The sequence below is a fragment of the Entelurus aequoreus genome, linkage group LG25 (genome assembly GCF_033978785.1).
Source record: "Entelurus aequoreus isolate RoL-2023_Sb linkage group LG25, RoL_Eaeq_v1.1, whole genome shotgun sequence".
Classification (NCBI taxonomy): Eukaryota; Metazoa; Chordata; class Actinopteri; order Syngnathiformes; family Syngnathidae; genus Entelurus; species Entelurus aequoreus.
The window spans coordinates 31,991,734-32,014,233 of record NC_084755.1 but is presented as its reverse complement, the minus strand read 5'-3'; the positions used below and the strand labels follow the sequence as shown (position 1 = coordinate 32,014,233).

At 36.1% G+C, this 22,500-nt stretch overlaps 1 protein-coding gene across 3 annotated transcripts in view; it reads left to right on the top strand.

The window, feature by feature from the left end:
* The window catches only part of LOC133642701 (thyroid hormone receptor alpha), a 170,851-nt gene extending 150,911 nt beyond the window's left edge, over positions 1-19,940 (top strand). For all 3 annotated transcript variants that reach the window (XM_062037056.1, XM_062037058.1, XM_062037057.1), the window contains 4 exons: positions 65-270; positions 2,938-3,084; positions 6,471-6,729; positions 18,572-19,940. In XM_062037056.1, coding sequence (XP_061893040.1) covers positions 65-270; positions 2,938-3,084; positions 6,471-6,729; positions 18,572-18,822 — 863 coding nt within the window. In that variant the 3' untranslated portion in view covers positions 18,823-19,940. The remainder of the gene's footprint in view (positions 1-64; positions 271-2,937; positions 3,085-6,470; positions 6,730-18,571) is intronic.
* The last annotated feature ends 2,560 nt before the right edge of the window (positions 19,941-22,500 follow it).

The window sequence follows — 22,500 nt, the reverse complement described above, 5'->3', positions numbered from 1 at the left end:
CCCAACCAAGGAAATAATCAACTTAACTGCCACAACATCACCTCACTCTCCGCTGACCTTTCAGTGGTCCTGGATGACTCCAAGCGTGTGGCCAAGCGGCGTCTCATCGAGGAAAACCGTGAGAAGAGAAAAAGGGAGGAGTTGGTGCGGACATTGCAGGTCAGGCCGGAGCCGAACACCACAGAGTGGGAGCTGATCCGCATGGCAACGGATGCCCATCGGAACACCAACGCACAGGGATCCACCTGGAAACAGAAGCGCAAGTTTCTGGTGAGACTGAAAAATACAAAAATGATATACAGTACAGGCCTAAAGTTTAGACACACCTTCTCCTCATTCAATGCTTTTTGTTGTTTTTTTCATGATTATTTACATTGCAGATTGTCACTGAAGGCATCAAAACTATGAATGAACACATGTGGAGTTATGTACTTAACAAAAAAAAGGTGAAATAACTGAAAACATGTTTTGTATTCCAGTTTCTTCAAAATAGCCACCCTTTGCTCTGATTACTGCTTTGCAAACTCTTGGCATTCTCTCCATAAGCTTCAAGAGGTAGTCACCTGAAATGGTTTTCACTTTCATAGGTGTGCTTGAAGCTCATGGAGAGAATGCCAAGAGTGTGCAAAGCAGTAATCAGAGCAAAGGGTGGCTATTTTGAAGAAACTAGAATATAAAACATGTTTTCAGTTATTTTACCTTTTTTTGTTAAGTACATAACTCCACATGTGTTCATTCATAGTTTTGATGCCTTCAGTGACAATCTGCAATGTAAATAGTCATGAAAATAAAGAAAACACATTGAATGAAAAGGTGTGTCCAAACTTTAGGCCTGTACAGCAGTCGTCCCCAACCACAGGTACTGGGCCGCACAAAAAATTAAGAAAATAAATAAATAAAATAAATATATATTTATATTTTTTTAATTAAATCAACATAAAAAACACAATATATACATTATATATCAATATAGATCAATACAGTCTGCAGGGATACAATCCGTAAGCACACATGATTGTATATCTTTATGACAAAAAAAAAAAAAATATATATATATATACACACACACACACACACACACACACACACACACACCCACACACACACACACACACACACACACACACACACACACACACACACACACACCCGGTCCGTGGGACAAATTTTCAAGCGTTGACCGGTCCGCAGCTACAAAAAGGTTGGGGACCACTGCTGTACAGTATACTGTATATATATATGTATAATGTGTATATGTATATATATATGTACATATATATATACACTACCGTTCAAAAGTTTGGGGTCACCCAAACAATTTTGTGGAATAGCCATCATTTCTAAGAAGAAGAATAGACTGTCGAGTTTCAGATGGAAGTTCTCTTTTTCTGGCCATTTTGAGCGTTTAATTGACCCCACAAATGTGATGCTCCAGAAACTCAATCTGCTCAAAGGAAGGTCAGTTTTGTAGCTTCTGTAACGAGCTAAACTGTTTTCAGATGTGTGAACATGATTGCACAAGAGTTTTCTAATCATCAATTAGCCTTCTGGCTGGGACGGTATAGCTCGGTTGGTAGAGCGGCCGTGCCAGCAACTTGAGGGTTGCAGGTTCGATCCCCGCTTCCGCCATCCTAGTCACTGCCGTTGTGTCCTTGGGCAAGACACTTTACCCACCTGCTCCCAGTGCCACCCACACTGGTTTAAATGTAACTTAGATATTGGGTTTCACAATGTAAAGCGCTTTGAGTCACTTGAGAAAAAGCGCTATATAAATGTAATTCACTTCACTTCACTTCTGAGCCAATGAGCAAACACATTGTACCAATAGAACACTGGAGTGATAGTTGCTGGAAATGGGCCTCTATTCACCTATGTAGATATTGCACCAAAAAACAGACATTTGCAGCTAGAATAGTCATTTACCACATTAGCAATGTATAGAGTCTATTTCTTTAAAGTTAAGACTAGTTTAAAGTTATCTTCATTGAAAAGTACAGTGCTTTTCCTTCAAAAATAAGGACATTTCAATGTGACCCCAAACTTTTGAATGGTAGTGTATATGTATGTAGAATAGAATAGAATGTATATATATATATATATATATATATATATATATATATATATATATATATATATATATATATATATATATATATATATATATATGTTTATATATATATATATATATATATATATATATATATATATATATATATATATATATATATATATATATATACAGTATATGTATATACATATATATATGTATATATATGTATATATATATATATATTTTTTTTTAAGAGCTATAACCTAATTTAGATTATCCTTACTTGAAAGTTAATTTTTTACGACTTTCCAAAACGAAAAAGTTTTTTAAAAGACAATCACAGTTTTAGTAGCATAGCAGTAGTTTGAACTGAATTAATTAAGTGCAGTGCTTGAGGGTAGAAGTCATGTGAATTTTAGGGTAATTCCCACCCCACAGAATTCTTTGTCTCGTGTGCAATTCCCATGCAAGTATTTTCTTGTTGCTGTTGTGTTATTAATAGTCACGTGTTGTAGACAGCAGCTCGTTTGTACATAACAAGCTGAAGTGGTCTCATGTCAATAAATATTGCTCATGGTAAATATTCTTACACCGTATGTTTTCTTTCGGAAAGCTTCCATTAAATGGAACTGGTTCCATGCAGCTCATCTTTTCCCGTTAGAGGTAGTGAGTTATTAAAATCTAACCCAACAAATCTTGCCTCCTCATGAACTTAAAATCTGTTTATTTTATCACCAATTTAGACTAAACAATATATTTTTTTATAAGAAAAAAAGACAATTAATGGCAATGGACAAAATACTCAATACAATGTCAAACATGTTAAACCGTAGCTCACCCTTTAAAGTGCTTTTACCCACAGTGAATCATTCCATATTTGTTTCCAGTCAGATGATATTGGCCAGGGCAAAGTGGTGCCCACGTCAGAAGGAGATAAGGTGGACCTGGAAGCCTTCAGTGAGTTCACCAAGATCATGACACCGGCCATCACACGTGTGGTGGACTTCGCCAAAAAACTGCCCATGTTCTCAGAGGTAGGTCATACGTCAACTCGGGACGCACCGGTCGGTCAACCAACGATCAGTATCCGATGGTTTTTGTGCAAAATTATGCGATCACCATTGCCGATTAATGCTTTGAAATGTCGATCCTATGGAGCCCCTAAAGGGACATGGGGGGGAAAAAATGGTTTTATTATTTTTTTATTTTTTTTTAGACATGTATCTCTTGCGCACGAAAAACTATCCGTGCGCACGAGAAACTTTTTATAAAGTTATATAAAAATAAATAAATAACAATTACAATTTTTTTTCGCCATTGCCGATTAATGCTTTGAAATGTCGATCCTACGGAGCCCCTAAAGGGACATGGGGGGAAAAAAATGTTTTATAATGTTTTTATTTTTTTTTAGACATGTATCTCTTGCGCACGAGAAACTATCCGTGCGCACGAGAAACTTTTTATAAAGTTATATAAAAATAAATAACAATTACAATTTTTTTTAGACATGTATCTCGTGAGCACGAGAAACTTTTTAGTAAGTTATATAAAAAAATATATAATTTTTTTTTAGACATGTATCTCGTGCGCACGAGAAACTTTTTATAAAGTTATATATAAAAAAAAAATAACTATAATTTTTTTTTACACATGTATCTCGTGCGCACGAGAAACTTTTTATTAAGTTATATAAAAAAAAATTCTAATTTTTTTTTTAGACATGTATCTCGTGCGCACAAGAAACTATCTCGTGCGCACGAGAAACTTTCTCTTGCGCACGAGATACATGTCTAAAAAAAATATATATATATATATATATATATTTATATATATATGTATATTTATTCATTTATTTTATTTTTTTAGATATATAGCACGAGATAGTTTCTCGTGCTATGTATACATGTCTAAAAAATAATAAATACATTTTTTTTTTTTTAATTCAGCTGAGATAGGCTCCAGCACCCCCCGCGACCCCAAAAAGGATAAACGGTAGAAAATGGATGGATTATTTAGATCAGTGGTTGTCACCAAGTACCATCTCAGAAAAAACGTGTCTCTCCAAGTACCACCATAATGACCAACATTAAAATACAGTAGCGGAGTAGGCCTAAGTATTCATGAAAAAGTATATTTAATACTTTTGGCCACTGTGAACCTACACACAGTAACCCTACACTGTGTTTGAACATAGGAAAATAAAACACTGTACTTTAATCAAGTGATTCTTTGGCAAACCACTAGATGGAGCCTGCGTACCAGAGTCTAGACTAGTGGTTCTTAACCTTGTTGTAGGTACCGAACCCCACCAGTTTCATATGTGCATTTACCGAACCCTTCTTTAGTTAAAAATAAAATGTTTTTTCTTAATTTGTAAATATTAATCATGAAAAGATGTTATTATATTAAAGAAATACTAATAAAGATATATTTTACAAACAGAAAGTTACAGGAATGTACACATGATCCCATGTTTACATCTCATTGTGCAACATGTGAATGTTTTAGTGGGATCTAAATGCTATATCTAAAAGGGGTACACATTATTTCCAAAGTAGGACCCCCCACCTAGTACACAGCTCATGAAAAACATTGTTTTTTGTTATTGTCATTGTAAGTGAGCCAAAACACTTATATTAGAAAATAATCTCATAACACCTAAATGACTGTTGTCATTTGATTATAATAATTAAACATTGAATTTGTTATTTAGTCAGGTTTGGGACAGGTGTGCTGCAGGTGTGGCCACAGTGCATGTGCACGTCTGACGTCGCTCACATGCGCTCCACTGAATGCTCAAGGAGTTTTTGCGTTTGCTCACACATATGGAAAATTAGAGGGAACATTGTTTGGGGGTATCCATTATACGCCGATAGAGAGAAGTTTTTATTTACACGATGAGTCGGGCGTGTCTTGACCTCCGCGGCGGAGGCTCCGTCGAACCCCTGAGGCCGACTCACCGAACCCCTAGGGTTCGATCGAACCCAGGTTAAGAACCAGTGGTCTAGAGAGAGAATAGCATAAAAACCATTGTCGGTGTGTCAGTAATGTCGCGGGCAGAAGTACACAACACATCCATAGATTGGTGGTGCTGATACCAAGGGTTGTATCAGTATAGGATTAATACTAGAAGGATTACATCGATATTTTTATTTTATCAAAAATCCTGTATGGTTGTTTTTGTTCTTGTTTACAAATTCATGATAGCTTCCCGGACACGGGAGGACTTTGAGGGCAACACTAAAGGATTTAAATGAGTACTAGATAGTTGTTGCTTTTGTTTAGTTATTGACTTTTTCAATATTGTGTTGATATTGTTAAACTGTCAATAGCACTCTCCATAAATACTAGAGATGTCCGATAATGGCTTTTTTGCGCAAAGGCAGTGCCTTCAAGGTTTATTGGCGCTCTGTACTTCTTCCTACGTCCGTCATAAAAAAGTCATACATTTTACTTTTTGAAACTGATACCGATAATTTCGAAACCGATACAGGTAATTTCCGATATTACATTTTAAAGCATTTATCGACCGATAATATCGGCAGTCCGATATTACCGGACATCCCTTTACAATCAACAATGTCCCCACAAAGAAGTATAGCGTCCGCACAACTGAAATAGTCTTGTTTGCCAATACAAAGCAGGTCAGGCTATTAATAGCACTCAAAGGAAGGTGTGAAGCTGCTACAGGAAAACACCAACAAAACAGGAAGAGCCACCAAAATAACAGCGCAAGACAGGAACTAAAGCACAGGAAAACAACAACAAACTAAAAAAAAAAAAGACAACCTGGTGGAGTTTCATTTTTTAACGTTTCTGCTGGTGTTTTTTTTTCAATGAAAAAAAATGTGCCTTGGCTCAAAAAAGGTTTAAAAACACTGTATTAACTATCCGTCTACCCATCAATCCATTTAACTATTTTCCTCCCATTTTCCCCACCTTTTTACAAGAGAAGTGCTTCAAAATGGATGGATTTATTGTGAATTGCCATAAAGAAGAACAAATGTGCTTCACTTTAATTTAGGTAGCCAGGGACTGCAGATGGAAATGAGCTATTTAGCTATAATCTGGTACAGAACATATCTGTCTTTGAGCTTAATGTTTCTGTACATTGTCCCTTCAAATAAAGACTAAACTAAACTAAACTTTCAAACAGATTTGCATAAAAGACATAGCAGTTGACAAAAAAGTGGAAAAACTGAATAATCGCTCATCCTCACAACTAATAATTATACTGTAGCTCCAGCAGCCCTGTCAAAAATTTAGCATTTATATTGTTCCCAGGCTGGTTAATCGTGAACCCAATTAGTCCTCGGCTTTGTGACTCCATTTTCTGACAGTCTGCGAGATACTTAGTATTAAACTTTGAACTGAACATTGGGTAAAATCCCGCCGCATTGTGAAATGTTGTACTTCCCAGCTTCCTTGTGAGGACCAGATCATCTTGTTGAAAGGCTGCTGCATGGAGATCATGTCGCTACGCGCCGCCGTCCGCTACGACCCGGACAGCGAGACGCTGACGCTGAACGGCGAGATGGCCGTCAAGCGTGAGCAGCTGAAGAACGGGGGGCTGGGCGTGGTGTCGGACGCCATCTTTGATTTGGGCAAGAGCCTGGCGCACTTTAACCTGGACGACTCCGAGGTGGCGCTGATGCAGGCCGTCCTGCTCATGAGCTCAGGTGAGAACATTTTTCTTTAAAGATTTGTATTCTTCTATTGCAGGAGTGTCAAACTCGTTTTCACTGAGGGCCACATCGCACTTTTAACAGTGACTAAACATTTTGCCTATGCATTTCATTTGTTTTACATACCGTATTTTTCGGACTATAAGTCGCAGTTTTTTTCATAGTTTGGCCGGGGGTGCGACTTATACTCAGGAGCGACTTACCGTATATTACCAAATAAACGCCCTAGGGCAAATAACCGCCCATGTCCTAATAGCTGACCCCATTTTGTGAATTAACCGCCTCTTCCTAATAACCGCCTATGTCCAAATAGCCGCTCATGGGCTGTTATTTGCATAATTTAGTTTAAAATGCTACTGGGGTTTCGTTTGCTGCAGTATTATTGTTTTGATGGTTTTATAGAGTACTTGGTACCATAATTTGATTTTTACTGTATGCTGCTTTATTTAAAACTTGGAGTACTGTAGCCTTTATTTTATTTAAGTGACAGTATTATTGTTCTGTTTTGATGGTGGGTTTTATACTTGAGTACTTGGTACCATCATTTGATTTTTCCCGGTAGGCTGCTTTATTTAAAAAGTTTATTTATTTTTAGTATTGGTATTCTATTTGACAATTGTTGCACTACTGCCATGTTGAGGCCTTGTTGATCTCTTGTCTTTTGATAGCCTACCTCATGTTGATCTCTTGTTTTTTTGTTTGTATGTTTACAATAGCTTTTACATTTAAAGTTTTTTGTACGAAAAAAAATATACTGGACAGTAAGCCTTGTAACCAAATAATGGCCTGGTGCAGGCTGGTGCAAAAATAAATAAAAGCCTTGTGCAAATAACCGGCTGCTTCTTTTAAACGCCTGTCTCCAAAATCGATTTTGTGAAATAAACGCCCGGGCTACTATTTGGTAATATACGGTATGTGTGAAATTATTAACACATTAGCGTAAAATATCAAATGATATTATTTAGCTCATTCACGTAAGAGACTAGACGTATAAGATTTCATGGGATTTAGCGATTAGGAGTGACAGATTGTTTGGTAAACGTATAGCATGTTCTATATGTTATAGTTATTTGAATGACTCTTACCATAATATGTTACGTTAACATACCAGGCACGTTCTCAGTTGGTTATTTATGCCTCATATAACGTACACTTATTCAGCCTGTTGTTCACTATTCTTTATTTATTTTAAATTGCCTTTCAAATGTCTATTCTTGGTGTTGGGTTTTATCAAATAAACTTCCCCAAAAAATGCGATTTATACTCCAGTGCGACTTATATATGTTTTTTTCCTTCTTTTTTATGCATTTTTGGCCGGCGCGACTTATACTCCGGAGCGATTTATACTCCGAAAAATACGGTACACTGTGAAAACATATGTAGATTTTACAGTAAAAAAAAACTGGCAACTCAGTCACCAGAAATGTACTGTAAAATATACAGTGTTTTTTTTTTACAACATTTTATGCAAAATGGAAACTCAGCACCACTGTTTTTTATGGAAAAAGCTGGCAGCTTAGTCGCCAGAATTCTACTGTAAATGTTACAGTTTTTTTTTTAGAAAATATTCATGTAAATGGAAAAACAAGTAGCGTATTTTTCGGACTATAAGGTGCACTTGAAATCCTTTCATTTTCTCAAAAATCGACGGTGCGCCTTATAACCCGGTGCGCCTAATGTACGGCACAATTCTGGTTGTGCTTACCGGCCTCGAAGCAATTTTATTTGGTACATGGTGTAATGATAAGTGTGACCAGTAGATGGCAGTCATACATAAGAGATATGACACTCAGCGTCAAGGGTTGGAATTTGGGGTTAAATAACCAAAAATGATTCCCGCTCACTGCTCCCCTCACCTCCCAGGGGGTGATCAAGGGTGATGGGTCAAATGCAGAGAATAATGTCGCCACACCTAGTGTGTGTGTGAAAATCATGGGTACTTTAACTTAAAATAATATGGTTGTGCTTACCGACCTCGAAGCAATTTTATTTGGTACTTGGTGTAATGATACGACCCATTACCTCCCTGCTTGACACTCACCATCAAGGGTTGGAATTGGGGGTTAAATAACCAAAAATGATTCCCGGGCGCGGCCACCGCTGCTGCTCACTGCTCCCCTCACCTCCTAGGGGGTGATCAAGGGTGATGGGTCAAATGCAGAGAATAATTTCCACACCCCTAGTGTGTGTGTGACAACCATGGGTACTTTAACTTAAAATAATTCTGGTTGTGCTTACCGACCTCGAAGCAATTTTATTTGGTACATGGTGTAATGATACGACCCATTACCTCCCTGCTTGGCACTCAGCATCAAGGGTTGGAATTGGGGGTTAAATCACCAAAAATGATTCCCGGGCGCGGCCACCGCTGCTGCTCACTGCTCCCCTCACCTCCCAGGGGGTGATCAAGGGTGATGGGTCAAATGCAGAGAATAATGTCGCCACACCTGGTGTGTGTGTGACAATCATGGGTACTTTAACTTAAAATAATTCTGGTTGTGCTTACCGACCTCGAAGCGATTTTATTTGGTACATGGTGTAATAAGTGTGACCAATAGATGGCAGTCATACATAAGAGATACGTGTAAACTGCAAGATGACGCCAGTAAACAAGAACAAAACTTTAAATGTTCCATTGAGAATATAGAACATTACACACGGCACTCAAAAATCTTGTCAAAATGTTTTTAGTACGACTTCGGTAAGCTATGAAGCCGCACCGCTTGATGGATTGTCGGCGCATTAAACATACGATTATTATTATGGTGTGTGTATAATGACCGCAAAATGGCACCTATTAGCAGACATATTACCTGCCGTATTGTTTCACAATATTATGCAAAACCAGCTTTTCTTACCTTCTGGTGTGTATTTGGGATCTGCATAAGTCCTGAAAATTGTAGTCCGTGACGACTACGTATACAAAGCGTCTTCTTTTTCTCTACCTTCTTATGTGGCATTCATCTTCCGCTGTTGCCATTTCTAATATAAAGTAGTGTAAAGTTTTATTTATATCTATCAGTAAACTCGCCATGAAAGCGTTAAAACATACCGGTATAGTGAGTTTACATTATTCACCCAAGGAACTTTAGTTATTAGAGGGTTCCGGTTGGACGGCTTTTTACGGGACACATTTCCGGCGTTGTTGTTGCACTAGTGAGCCACGGATGAGGAGATGCTGCTCCGTTGTTGATTGAAGTAAAGTCTGAATGTCATTAAAACAGTTAGCTCCATCTTTTGACACTTCTTCCACTCCCGTCCTTGCACGCTACACCGCTACAACAAAGATGACGGGGAGAAGACGCCGTCTGAGGTGAGCCACGTAAATAAGACCGCCCACAAAACGGCGCATCCTGAAGCGACTGTCAGAAAGCGACTTGAAGATGGTCTGTAAAACATCATCTATGCAACATTTTGACCAAAGAACCACCATTACATGTTAGGTGGATCACAAGATAGTGTTTTAAATTTAGAAAAAAATTTTAATATGACCCCTTTAATGCGCCTTTTGTATGAAAATAGATCTTACTAGACCCGCTCATTGGCAGTGCGCCTTATAATCCGGTGCGCCCTACGGTCTGAAAATTACGGTACTACTAGGGACAGGCGGTAGAAAATGGATGGATGTTTTTGTTCTTTTAATCCTGCAACTGAGCTGCCAGTTTTTACCATAGAAAAAATGGGGTACCACAACAAACATAGATTTTACCGTAAAAAAAAAAAAAAAACTGGCAACTAAATCGACAGAAAATTATTGTAAAAAAACAGTGGTAGTCTTTTCAATTTACAGTACATTTTATGTAAATTATGTTGTAATTTTTTACAGTGTCCAATAGGGGTGTGGGAAAAAATTGATTCGAATTCAAATCGCGATTCTCACGTTGTGCGCTTCAGAATCGATTCTCTTTTTGTAATTTTTTTTATTAATTAATTAATTTATTTATTTATTTATTTATTTATTTATTTTTTTTAATTAATCATTCCAACAAAACAATACACAGCAATACATAACAATGCGATCCAATTTCAAAACCAAACCCGACCCAGCAACACTCAGAACAGCAATAAACAGAGCAATTGAGAGGAGACACAAACACGACACAGAACAAACCAAAAGTAGTGAAACAAAAATGAATATTATCAACAACAGTATCAATATTAGTTACAATTTGAACTTAGCAGTGATTAAAAATCCCTCATTGACATTATCATTAGGCATTTATAAAAAAAAATTAAATAAAAGAACAATAGTGTCAGAGTGGCTTACACTTGCATCGCATCTCATAAGCTTGACAACACACTGTGTCCAATATTTTCACAAAGATAAAATAAGTCATATTTTTGGTTCATTTAATAGTTAAAACAAATTTACATTATTGCAATCAGTTGATAAAACATTGTCCTTTACAATTATAAAAGCTTTTTACAAAAATCTACTACTCTGCTTGCATGTCAGCAGACTGGGGTAGATCCTGCTGAAATCCTACGTATTGAATGAATAGAGAATCCTTTTGAATCGGGAAAATATCGTTTTTGAATCGAGAATCGCGTTGAATCGAAAAAAATCGATTTTGAATCGAATCGTGACCCCAAGAATGGATATTGAATCGAATCGTGGGACACCCAAAGATTCGCAGCCGTAGTGTCCAATATGATGGATAACTTGCTTTGAAATCATAAAGTCAAGCAGACATTCAAGTATTTTTTATTTAAGTATGATCATGTAATATTTGTTGCAATATTGGATAACATTAAAGTTTGAAAGGTATGCAATTTCATGCAGTACCGTATTTTCTGGAGCATAGGGCGCACCGATTATAAGGCGCACCACCGATGAGCGCGTCTATTCAGGTCTTTTTTCATACAAAAGGCGCACTGGGTTATAAGGCGCATATGATTTTTTTCTCAATTTAAAACATTTCCTTGTGATCCCCATAACATGTGATGGTGGTTCTTTGGTCAAAATGTTGCATAGATGATGTTATACAGATCATCTTCAAGTCGCTTTCTGACAGTCGCTTCAGGATGCACCGTTTTGTGGGCGGTCTTATTTACGTGGCTCACCTTCGACAGCGTGTTCTCCCCGTCATCTTTGTTGTAGCGGTGTAGCGTGCAAGGTCGGGAGTGGAAGAAGTGTCAAAAGATGGAGCTAAATGTTTTAATGACATTCAGACTTTACCGTATTTTCCGCACTATAAAGCGCACCGGATCATAAGGCGCACCTTCAATGAATGGCCTATTTTAAAACTTTATTCATATACACTGCCGTTCAAAAGTTTGGGGTCACCCAAAACAATTTTGTGGAATAGCCTTCATTTCTAAGAACAAGAATAGACTGTCGAGTTTCAGATGAAAGGTCTCTTTTTCTGGCCATTTTGAGCGTTTAATTGACCCCACAAATGTGATGCTCCAGAAACTCAATATGCTCAAAGGAAGGTCAGTTGTGTAGCTTCTGTAACGAGCTAAACTGTTTTCAGATGTGTGAACATGATTGCACAAGGGTTTTCTAATAATCAATTAGCCTTCTGAGCCAATGAGCAAACACATTGTACCATTAGAACACTGGAGTGATAGTTGCTGGAAATGGGCCTCTATACACCTATGTAGATATTGCACCAAAAACCAGACATTTGCAGCTAGAATAGTCATTTACCACATTAGCAATGTATAGAGTGTACTTCTTTAAAGTTAAGACTAGTTTAAAGTTATCTTCATTGAAAAATAAGGACATTTTAATGTGACCCCAAACTTTTGAACGGTAGTGTATAAGGCGCACCGCATTATAAGGTGCACCGCATAGAATAGACGCTACAGTAGAGGCTGGGGTTGCGAGATCAATATTGGTCCATATATAAGGCGCACCGGATTATAAGGCGCATTGTCAGCTTTTGAGAAAATTGGAGGTTTTTAGGTGCGCCTTATAGTGCGGAAAATACTGTACTTAAATCAATAACGGAGCAGCATCTCCTCATCCGTGGCTCACTAGTGCAACAACAACGCCGGAAATGTGTCCCGTGAAAAGCCGTCCGACTGGAACTCTCTAATAACTAAAGTTCCTTGGGTGAATTATGTAAACTCACAACACCGGTAGTTTTTAGCACTTCCGTAGCGAGGTATAAGTTAGAACTTTACACTACTTTATATTAGAAATGGCAACAGCAGAGGGTGAATGTCCCATAACAAGAAAATAGTGAAAAAGAAGAAGCTTATCAACTACGGTATCGGCACAGACTACAGTGGCGGACGTGCGCAAATTTTCAGGACTTATGCAGATCTCAAATACACATCAGCAAGTACCAGAAGGTAAGAAAAGTTGGTTTTGCATAATATTGTGAAACAAAACGCCAGATAATATGTGCCATTTTGCAGTCCTTATACACACCATAGTAATACTTGTATCTCTGACTACGGTAGTGGGCCGTAAAGGGCCGACAATCCATCAAGCGGTGCAGCTTCAAAGTCGTACTAAAACATTTTAACAGATTTTTGAGTGCCGTGTGTAATGTTCTTTATTTTCAATGAAACATTTAAAGTTTTGGTGTTGTTTACACACATATCCCTTATGTGCACTGCAAAAACTGAAATCTAAGTAAGATTCAATATCTCAAATAAGGGTGATATTTGCTTATTTTCTGTCTGATAAGATAATTCTTCTCACTAAGCAGATTTTATGTTAGTGTTTTACTTGTTTTAAGGGTTTTGGTCCTAAATGATCTCAGTAAGATATTACAGCTTGTTGCTGAGATTTGATGACCTATATTGAGTAAAACATGCTTGAAACTAGAATATCAACTGTTGCAAAGTTGTGTCATCAACACTCACAAGTATAAAAGTACTTTTTTTCAAAGTAATAATATCTTATTTCAAGCATGAAAAAAAAATCATGATTTTGACACAATTGTGTCTCATAATTAAAACAGATGACAGCTAAATTGACTTTGCTGTTTTATTTTCAACGAAACAATAGAAAATACGTACTCATATAGTAGTACAGTTGGCACAGTACAGTAAACTGACAGTTAATATTTAAACATTTGACATTTAAAAAATTTTTTGAACAGAAATAGTTCATGCACATACAGATCAATTCCTCAAAATTACAATTAAAAAATTTTTGGCCAGGGGCCGGGCTGTATATATGCGCACTAATTGACTGAAAGAGCACGCACTTGGCGCGATGATGTCATGTTATCCATGGAAAAATGCATTTTTAGACAAAATGATTTGCCTGAGCGGCTAGGAGACCCCGAGAGTAACAAGCGGTTGCCTTGTTGCCTTTCCATTAAGAACAATAAATTAGTTTTTAGTATAAGTTTGCTGGTTTCAAGAAATGTAATGCCGAGCGCATATCATTATGTCAAGATAATGGCACTAGCATTTACTTCATTTAAGAATATTTTTCAACATATTGAGCAAAAATTTCTCTTTTTTTATTTTTCTACCAAGAAAAGTGCACTTGTTATTAGTGAGAATATACTTATTTTAAGGTATTTTTGGGTTCATTGAGGTTAGCTAATTTTACTTGTTTTGGAAAGTCTTGACAAGACAAATTTTCTTGTTCTATTGGCAGATACATTTTGCTTAGTTCAAATAAAATACCCCTAATTTTTTTCCTTTTTTTTTTCTTGTTTTTGAACACTGACTTTTTGCAGTGTGTGACTACCATCTACTGGTCACACTTATCATTACACCATGTACCAGATAAAATGGCTTCGAGGTCAGTAAGCTCAACCAGAATTATTCTGTACATTAGGCGCACCGGGTTATAAGGCGCACTGTCGATTTCTGAGAAAACGAAAGGATTTTAAGTGCGCCTTATAATCCGAAAAATACGGTTCATATATTTTTTCTCTTAAAATGAAAAAAAATAAAAAAATATTTCTTAAGAAAGTAAGGTACTTTATTGATGCATAGTATTTGCAGGCGTTCGTAGGCCATATAAAATGATGTGGCGGGCCAAATCTGGCCCACGGGCTTTAATTTTGATACCTGTGTCTTAGCAAACAGGAGACAGATTCAATGAAACTTAGGCATCAGCGTTCCTGTTCTGTAACCCTGTACACCTTTTGTTTGTCTAATCTTGAACGGGTTTGTGCTGAAAACATAGGTTTGTTGTACTTGTGCAATGACAATAAAGCCCTATCCTATCCTATAAGGAAAATGATGCAGGCAAGCTCTGTGCTTTGATCTTTAGTACACGAGTTCACTTCAAACGGCAACAAAAAGTATCATTCTAGTAATGAACCTCGTGTTGGCGCAACAAAGCCTTGTTGTTGTTGTGTATCTTTCTACTTAAGGGAGATATTTCTCCGCGATGATTATGCTTTCAGATGTAAATCTCATTATATGGATTCCTTCTCTGCCTGCAGCAAAGTTACACTGTTTTGTGCAATTCTTGAAAGCTTTATTGCGGTTACGTTCTCAAACGTCGCACCCCGACAGAAAGCCAAGGTGTTGATTGATTCAAGCAATCATTAAGGTATCAACCTGACTCACATTTTTACGCACATGATTTCAGAGAACGTGGCAAATCATAATTGTTGCACCTTCATATTCTGGTAAAAAAAAACTGTGGGAGTCGATCCTATGTTTACACGTATTTAGTGGAACGGTACATTAATTTGTAATGCATGTTTATATATAAATATACACATTTTTATGATATACATCATTATTACCGTTTATTACGTCTATCGTTACATGCAAAATAAAATGTATGATTATTCTGATAAAAACATTGTTTTGTTTCAACATTAATCTAATTTATGCTGTGAATTACTGTGATTTATCGTAATTCATCAAAATTCTCAGATGTGATTTATCTTCTAAATTACGTAAGCGAGTCATTTACTAAGTTAATTACAATTAATCAAAATTGTGATTAATCTATTAAAAAATGTATTGTTGGACGTTAATTTAAAATATTAAGTACAGTAAGGCAATACTGCAATAAATAATAATTCTAAATTGTGGTTAATCTGATAGGATTTTTTTTGTTTGACGTTGATTTAAATTATGCCGGCATGTCATTACTGCAAATAATTGTGATTCATCAAAAACAAAGTGTTATTATTCTGATGAAAAAAAATAATGTTGTTTGACTTTAATCTAATCTATGCAAGTGATTTTCATTGTGATTAATCCAAATAAAAAATCTGATGACATTATTTTATATTATTATTAGTTCATTATAATCGAATTACCATATTTGGCGGACTATAAACCGTTACTTTTTTCCAACGCTTTGAGGCTTATTTAAAGATTCTTCTTCGCTAATGACCATGATGTTTTGTATTTAACAAATAGTTTTCATAAAACACCGACAGACACCGAAAAGGTGTGATATTTTTTGTGCTATGGCGCCATCTTTTGGACGAATTCGCTTACTGCAGGTGCTGCGGTTTGAACATCTAGTTGCCTAAACTAAACCGGAAGTTAGTGCTGTTCCGTCCATAGCATTTTCTACTCGTATAAATTCTTCATTGATCACTTAAGCAACATTTGTAAATTTTATAATATAACTAAAACCATTCTCACTTACTAAACCGTCACATGTTTGTTAGTAGTGTTGTCAGGCATATTTGTGCTTGCTATTGTAATGTAATCAAGCTAGCGTCGTTAGCCTTAGCTAATATGCTAAACACGTTTACGAGTGTCTATGATAGTATTATTAATGTGCAATGGAATTATTTTTGTATTGTTTCAGTTTCACAAATTCCTCTGTAAATTCACCAAAACGTCACCTTGGAGTTATAGAGTCTGATTAGCTGATTCTGTTTTGTTTGATCAGCCGTTTCACTGCCGTGTTACAGGCACCATTTGGAAAGGGTATGTAAATTACTCTCTAGGTCTCCTAGCCGCTCAGGCAAATCATATTGTCTAAAAATGCATTTTTCCATCGATAACATGACATCATCGCGCCAAGTGCGTGCTCTTTCAGTCAATTAGTTCGCATATATACAGCCCGGACCCTGGCCAAAACATTTTTTTAATTGTCATTTTGAAGAATTCATCTGAATGTGCATGAACTATTTCTGTTCAAAATTGTTGGAAATGTTAAATGTTTAAATATTAACTGTCAGTTTACTGTACTGTGCCAACTGTACTACTATTTAAGTACGTATTTTCTATTGTTTCATTGAAAATAAAACAGCAAAGTCCATTTGGCTGTCATCTGTTTTAATTATGAGACACAATTGTGTTGAACTTCATGATTTTTTTTTTCATGCTTGAAATAAGAAATTATTACTTTAAAAAAGTAGTTTTATAATGGTGAGTGTTGATGACACAGCTTTGCAACAGTTGATATTCTAGTTTCAAGCATGTTTTACTCAATATTAGGTCATAAAATCTCAGCAACAGGCTGTAATATCTTACTGAGGACCAAAACAATTAAAACAAGTAAAACACTCTAACATAAAATCTGCTTAGTGAGAAGAATTATCTTATCAGACAGAAAATAAGCAAATATCACCCTTATTTGAGATATTTCATCTTACTTAGATTTCAGTTTTTGCAGTGTAACTAAAAAAAAATAAATGGTGTCTAAAGAGCCACCATCTTTCTTGTGAGTTTATGCACTGTGTTGGTTTTGTTGTTTGAACAAGGTGATGTTCATGCACGCTTCATTTTGTGCACCAGTAATAAAACATGGTAACGCTTTAGTATGGGGAACATATTCACCATGAATTAGTTGCTTATTAACATGCAAATTAGTAACATATTGGCTCTTAACTAGTCATTATTAAGTACTTATTACACTGCAAAAACTGAAATCTAAGTAAGATTAAATATCTCAAATAAGGGTGATATTTGCTTATTTTCTGTCTGATAAGATAATTCTTCTCACTAAGCAGATTTTATGTTAGAGTGTTTTACTTGTTTTAAGAGTTTTGGTCCTAAATGATCTCAGTAAGATATTACAGCTTGTTGCTGAGATTTGATTACCTATATTGAGTAAAACATGCTTGAAACTAGAATATCAACTGTTGCAAAGCTGTGTCATCAACACTCACAAGTATAAAACTGCTTTTTAAAAGTAATCATTTTTTATTTCAAGCATGAAAAAAAAATCATGACTTTGACACATTTGTGTCTCATAATTAAAACAGATGACAGCCAAATGGACTTTGCTGTTTTATTTTCAATGAAACAATAGAAAATACGTACTCGTACAGTAGTACAGTTGGCACAGTACAGTAAACTGACAGTTAATATTTAAACATTTTGAACAGAAATAGTTCATGTACATTCAGATAAATTCTTCAAAATTAGAATTAAAAAATTTTTGGCCGGGGTCTGGGCTGTATATATGCGCACTGATTGACTGAAAGAGCACGCACTTGGCGCGATGATGTCATGTTATCGGAGGAAAAATGCATTTTTAGACAATATGATTTGCCTGAGCGGCTAGGAGACCCCGAGAGTAACAAGCGGTTGCCTTGTTGCCTTTCCGTTAAGAACAATAAATTAGTTTTTAGTATAAGTTTGCTGGTTTCAAGAAAGCATTTACTTCATTTAAGAATATTTTTCAACATATTGAGCAAAAAGGTCTCTTTTTTTCTACCAAGAAAAGTGCACTTATTAGTGAGAATATACTTATTTTAAGGCATTTTTGGGTTCATTGAATGTAGCTAATTTCACTTATTTTGGAAAGTCTTGACAAGCCAAATTTTCTTGTTCTATTGGCAGATAATTTGGCTTAGTTCAAATAAAATACCCCTCATTTTTGTATTTTATTTTCTTGTTTTTGAACACTGACTTTTTGCAGTGCACCATCTTTCTTGCTTCTAAAGGGGAAAAAAAGGTACCATCATCTTATTTTTTTCCACCCAAGATCGCTCTGGCCTGACGAGTGTGGAGAAGATCGAGCAGTGCCAGGAGGCGTACCTGCTGGCGTTCGAGCACTACATCAACCACCGCAAGCACAACATTCCTCACTTCTGGCCCAAGCTGCTGATGAAGGTAACAGACCTGCGCATGATCGGAGCGTGTCACGCCAGCCGCTTCCTCCACATGAAGGTGGAGTGTCCCAACGAACTCTTTCCGCCGCTCTTCTTGGAGGTCTTCGAGGACCAGGACGTGTAACTGAACTAAGGCTACCCCTCTAGACACTAAAAAAAAAAATAGGTGGAGGGGAGTACGTTTGGTAAGAAGAAGTAGGAGAAAGCTAATTTTTTTTTTTTCCTTATCTAATGGGAACACACCCTGGGAACATTTACCTGTGGCTCGGGGGGGTCCCACGCCCGCCACCTACCACCAGCACTCGACAGCGCAAGTGAGAAAAACAATGTGGCTTCTATGTCTTGTCACTTTAAAATGTTCAGTAGAGTTATCTAAACCACAAACTGTATGCAGACACACACACACACACCTCACAACTGTAGTTTCCTCATCATGATCTCCTCAGACAATCCACTCCACACGCTTCTTTGCACCTTCCGTATCAGCAACAGCGCTCTCTGCAGCCATGACAGTGTTTGTCAACCTACCTCCCCTCACATACTGACCTCTCAATGTATCACACACACACACACACACACACACACACACACACACACACACAATCCAAAACACACATGCGACACCTGCACTTTTTACCTCATAGCATGTAAAATATAGTGTCTTATTTATTGGTGGTTTACGGAGTCCTCAGTAGTACCGCTCTAGTAGTTAGACGCAGTATAAAAACCCGACTTGCAATATAATATCATGTATGGGTTGTGATACACACCGCAACACAACTCTCAGATTTCCTATAAACACACGCCTTATATTTTTCTACCTATAATCAGTGACGGCTGGTGCAGTTTTGAATGTGGATCTCGAGACCACAGCGGAATTATTGCAAGCAAGCACACAACTCATTTTGCAAATCAATATTTCCATCCAACAAGAGCTGTAAATAATAATAATAATAGTATTAATAATAGTAATAACAATACAAGTGTTTATTTCTTAAGATGTCTGTATTGATCTTATTTGGGTGTTGGCAGGGAAGCTAATTGGAAAGACAGAGTAGACTTATAGGAATCCAAGTGTCACTTTAGCAGGGGTGGGCGATACTGCACATTTTGTTATCGATCCGATGCCAAATAAATATTGCCAATTCCAATATTTTTGACTTGTAAATAAAAAATAATAATAAAAAGAAAAAATATATATTACTACACAAATATTAAATTAATTTCTAATTTTATATATATATATATATATATATATATATATATATATATATATATATATATATATATATATATATATATATATATATATATATATATATATATATATATATATATATAAACTACCGTTCAAAAGTTTGGGGTCACCCAAACAATTTTGTGGAATAGCCTTCATTTCTAAGAAGAAGAATAGACTGTCGAGTTTCAGATGAAAGTTCTCTTTTTCTGGCCATTTTGAGCGTTTAATTGACCCCACAAATGTGATGCTCCAGAAACTCAATCTGCTCAAAGGAAGGTCAGTTTTGTAGCTTCTGTAACGAGCTAAACTGTTTTCAGATGTGTGAACATGATTGCACAAGGGTTTTCTAATCATCAATTAGCCTTCTGAGCCAATGAGCAAACACATTGTACCATTAGAACACTGGAGTGATAGTTGCTGGAAATGGGCCTCTATACACCTATGTAGATATTGCACCAAAAACCAGACATTTGCAGCTAGAATAGTCATTTACCACATTAGCAATGTATAGAGTGTATTTCTTTAAAGTTAAGACTAGTTTCAAGTTATCTTCATTGAAAAGTACAGTGCTTTTCCTTCAAAAATAAGGACATTTCAATGTGACCCCAAACTTTTGAACGGTAGTATATATATATATATATATATATATATATATATATATATATATATTTAAAAAGTTAGGACACACCTTCTAGTTCAATGCGTTTTCTTTATTTTCATGACTATTATATATTAATAGTATACCTGTATATAGTAGGGGTGTGGTAAAAAAAATCGATTCAAATTCAAATCGCGATTCTCACGTTGTACGATTCAGTATCGATTCTCATTTTTCAAAAATCGATTTTTATTTTTATTTTTTTTTCAATTAATCAATCCAACAAAATAATACAAAGCAATACCATAACAATGCAATCCAATTCCAAAACCAAACCCGACCCAGCGACACTCAGGACTGCAATAAACAGAGCAATTGAGAGGAGACACAAACACGAGACCAAATGTAGTGAAACAAAAATGAATATCATCAACAACAGTATCAATATTAGTAACAATTTCAACATAGCAGTGAATAAGAATCCCTCATTGACATTATCATTAGACATTTATTAAAAAATGTTTTTTAAATGAACAATAGTGTCACAGTGGCTTACACTTGCATTGCATCTCATAAGCTTGACAACACACTGTGTCCAATATTTTCACAAAGATAAAATAAGTCATATTTTTGGTTCATTTAATAGTTAAAACAAATTGACATTATTGCAATCAGTTGATAAAACATTGTCCTTTACAATTATTAAAGCTTTTTACAAAAATCTACAACTCTGCTTGCATGTCAGCAGACTGGGGTAGATCCTGCTGAAATCCTATGTATTGAATGAATAGAGAATCCTTTTGAATCGGAAAAATATCGTTTTAGAATCGCGTTGAATCGAAGAAATCGATTTATAATCGAATCGTGACCCTAAGAATCGATATTGAATCGAATCGTGGGACACCCAAAGATTCACAGCCCTAATATATAGTATAATATTAAATTAATTTCTAATTTTAATTATATATATATGTATACATTTAAATTAGAAATTAATTTTATATTTGTGTAGTAATTTATTAATATTGAACAACAAAGGAAAAGTGTGCAAATATTCCCTTTCAGTACAATAGTGCAAAATGTATTTTTTTTAAACAATTTTTATTTAACAATATAAAAAACTAAAATAATGCAAAAATTTCCTTTTATTACAACAATGCGGAAAATAACTTTTGGCTCTAATTCAAATACAGTACTCTGTGTCCCGAGTTCTTATTCCCTGAATTGGTATACCATATATACATATATACATACACATACACATTAGGGGTGTAACGATTGATTTATTCATTGGTAGATCCATTTTATATTCCCAAATTTCGAGTATTTCGATCTGTGCCTGACAAGTTTGCCTTCCGGAAGATAGGTATCGATCCAAGATTTAGTTTTTATCGACACGAGAAAAAGGAAAACATTGAATTTAAGAACGGCAGACCTTAAATGAAGTTAAGCACTTTTTTTTTTTTTTTTTTTAAAAGGACGTTTAGTCGTTTTGCCTGCCTGTGACACCATCAAAACAAAAATGGCGTACAGCTTTGGTGGTCGAGAAAGTTAAAGCTAAAGTACCACTGATAGTCACACACACACTAGGTGTGGTGAAATTAACCTCTGCCTTTGACCCATCCCCTTGCTCCACCCCCTGGGAGGTGAGGGGAGCAGTGAGCAGCAGCGGTGGCCGCGCTCGGGAATCATTTTCGTGATTTAACCCCCAATTCCAACCCTTGATGCTGAGTCCCAAGCAGGGACGCAATGGGTCCCATTTTTATAGTCTTCGGTATGATCAGGTCATGACAAACGCAAACGCCACAAGATGACATCATGAATTACAACACAAAAACTTTCAGCTACAACACAATTGCAAAAGCCCCAACAAATACCAACGACACAACCCAATTATATAAAGCCACAAGTTAACTTTAAAGCCACGAAAAGACAAAACGGAAGTGATAACCGGAGCAAGTTCC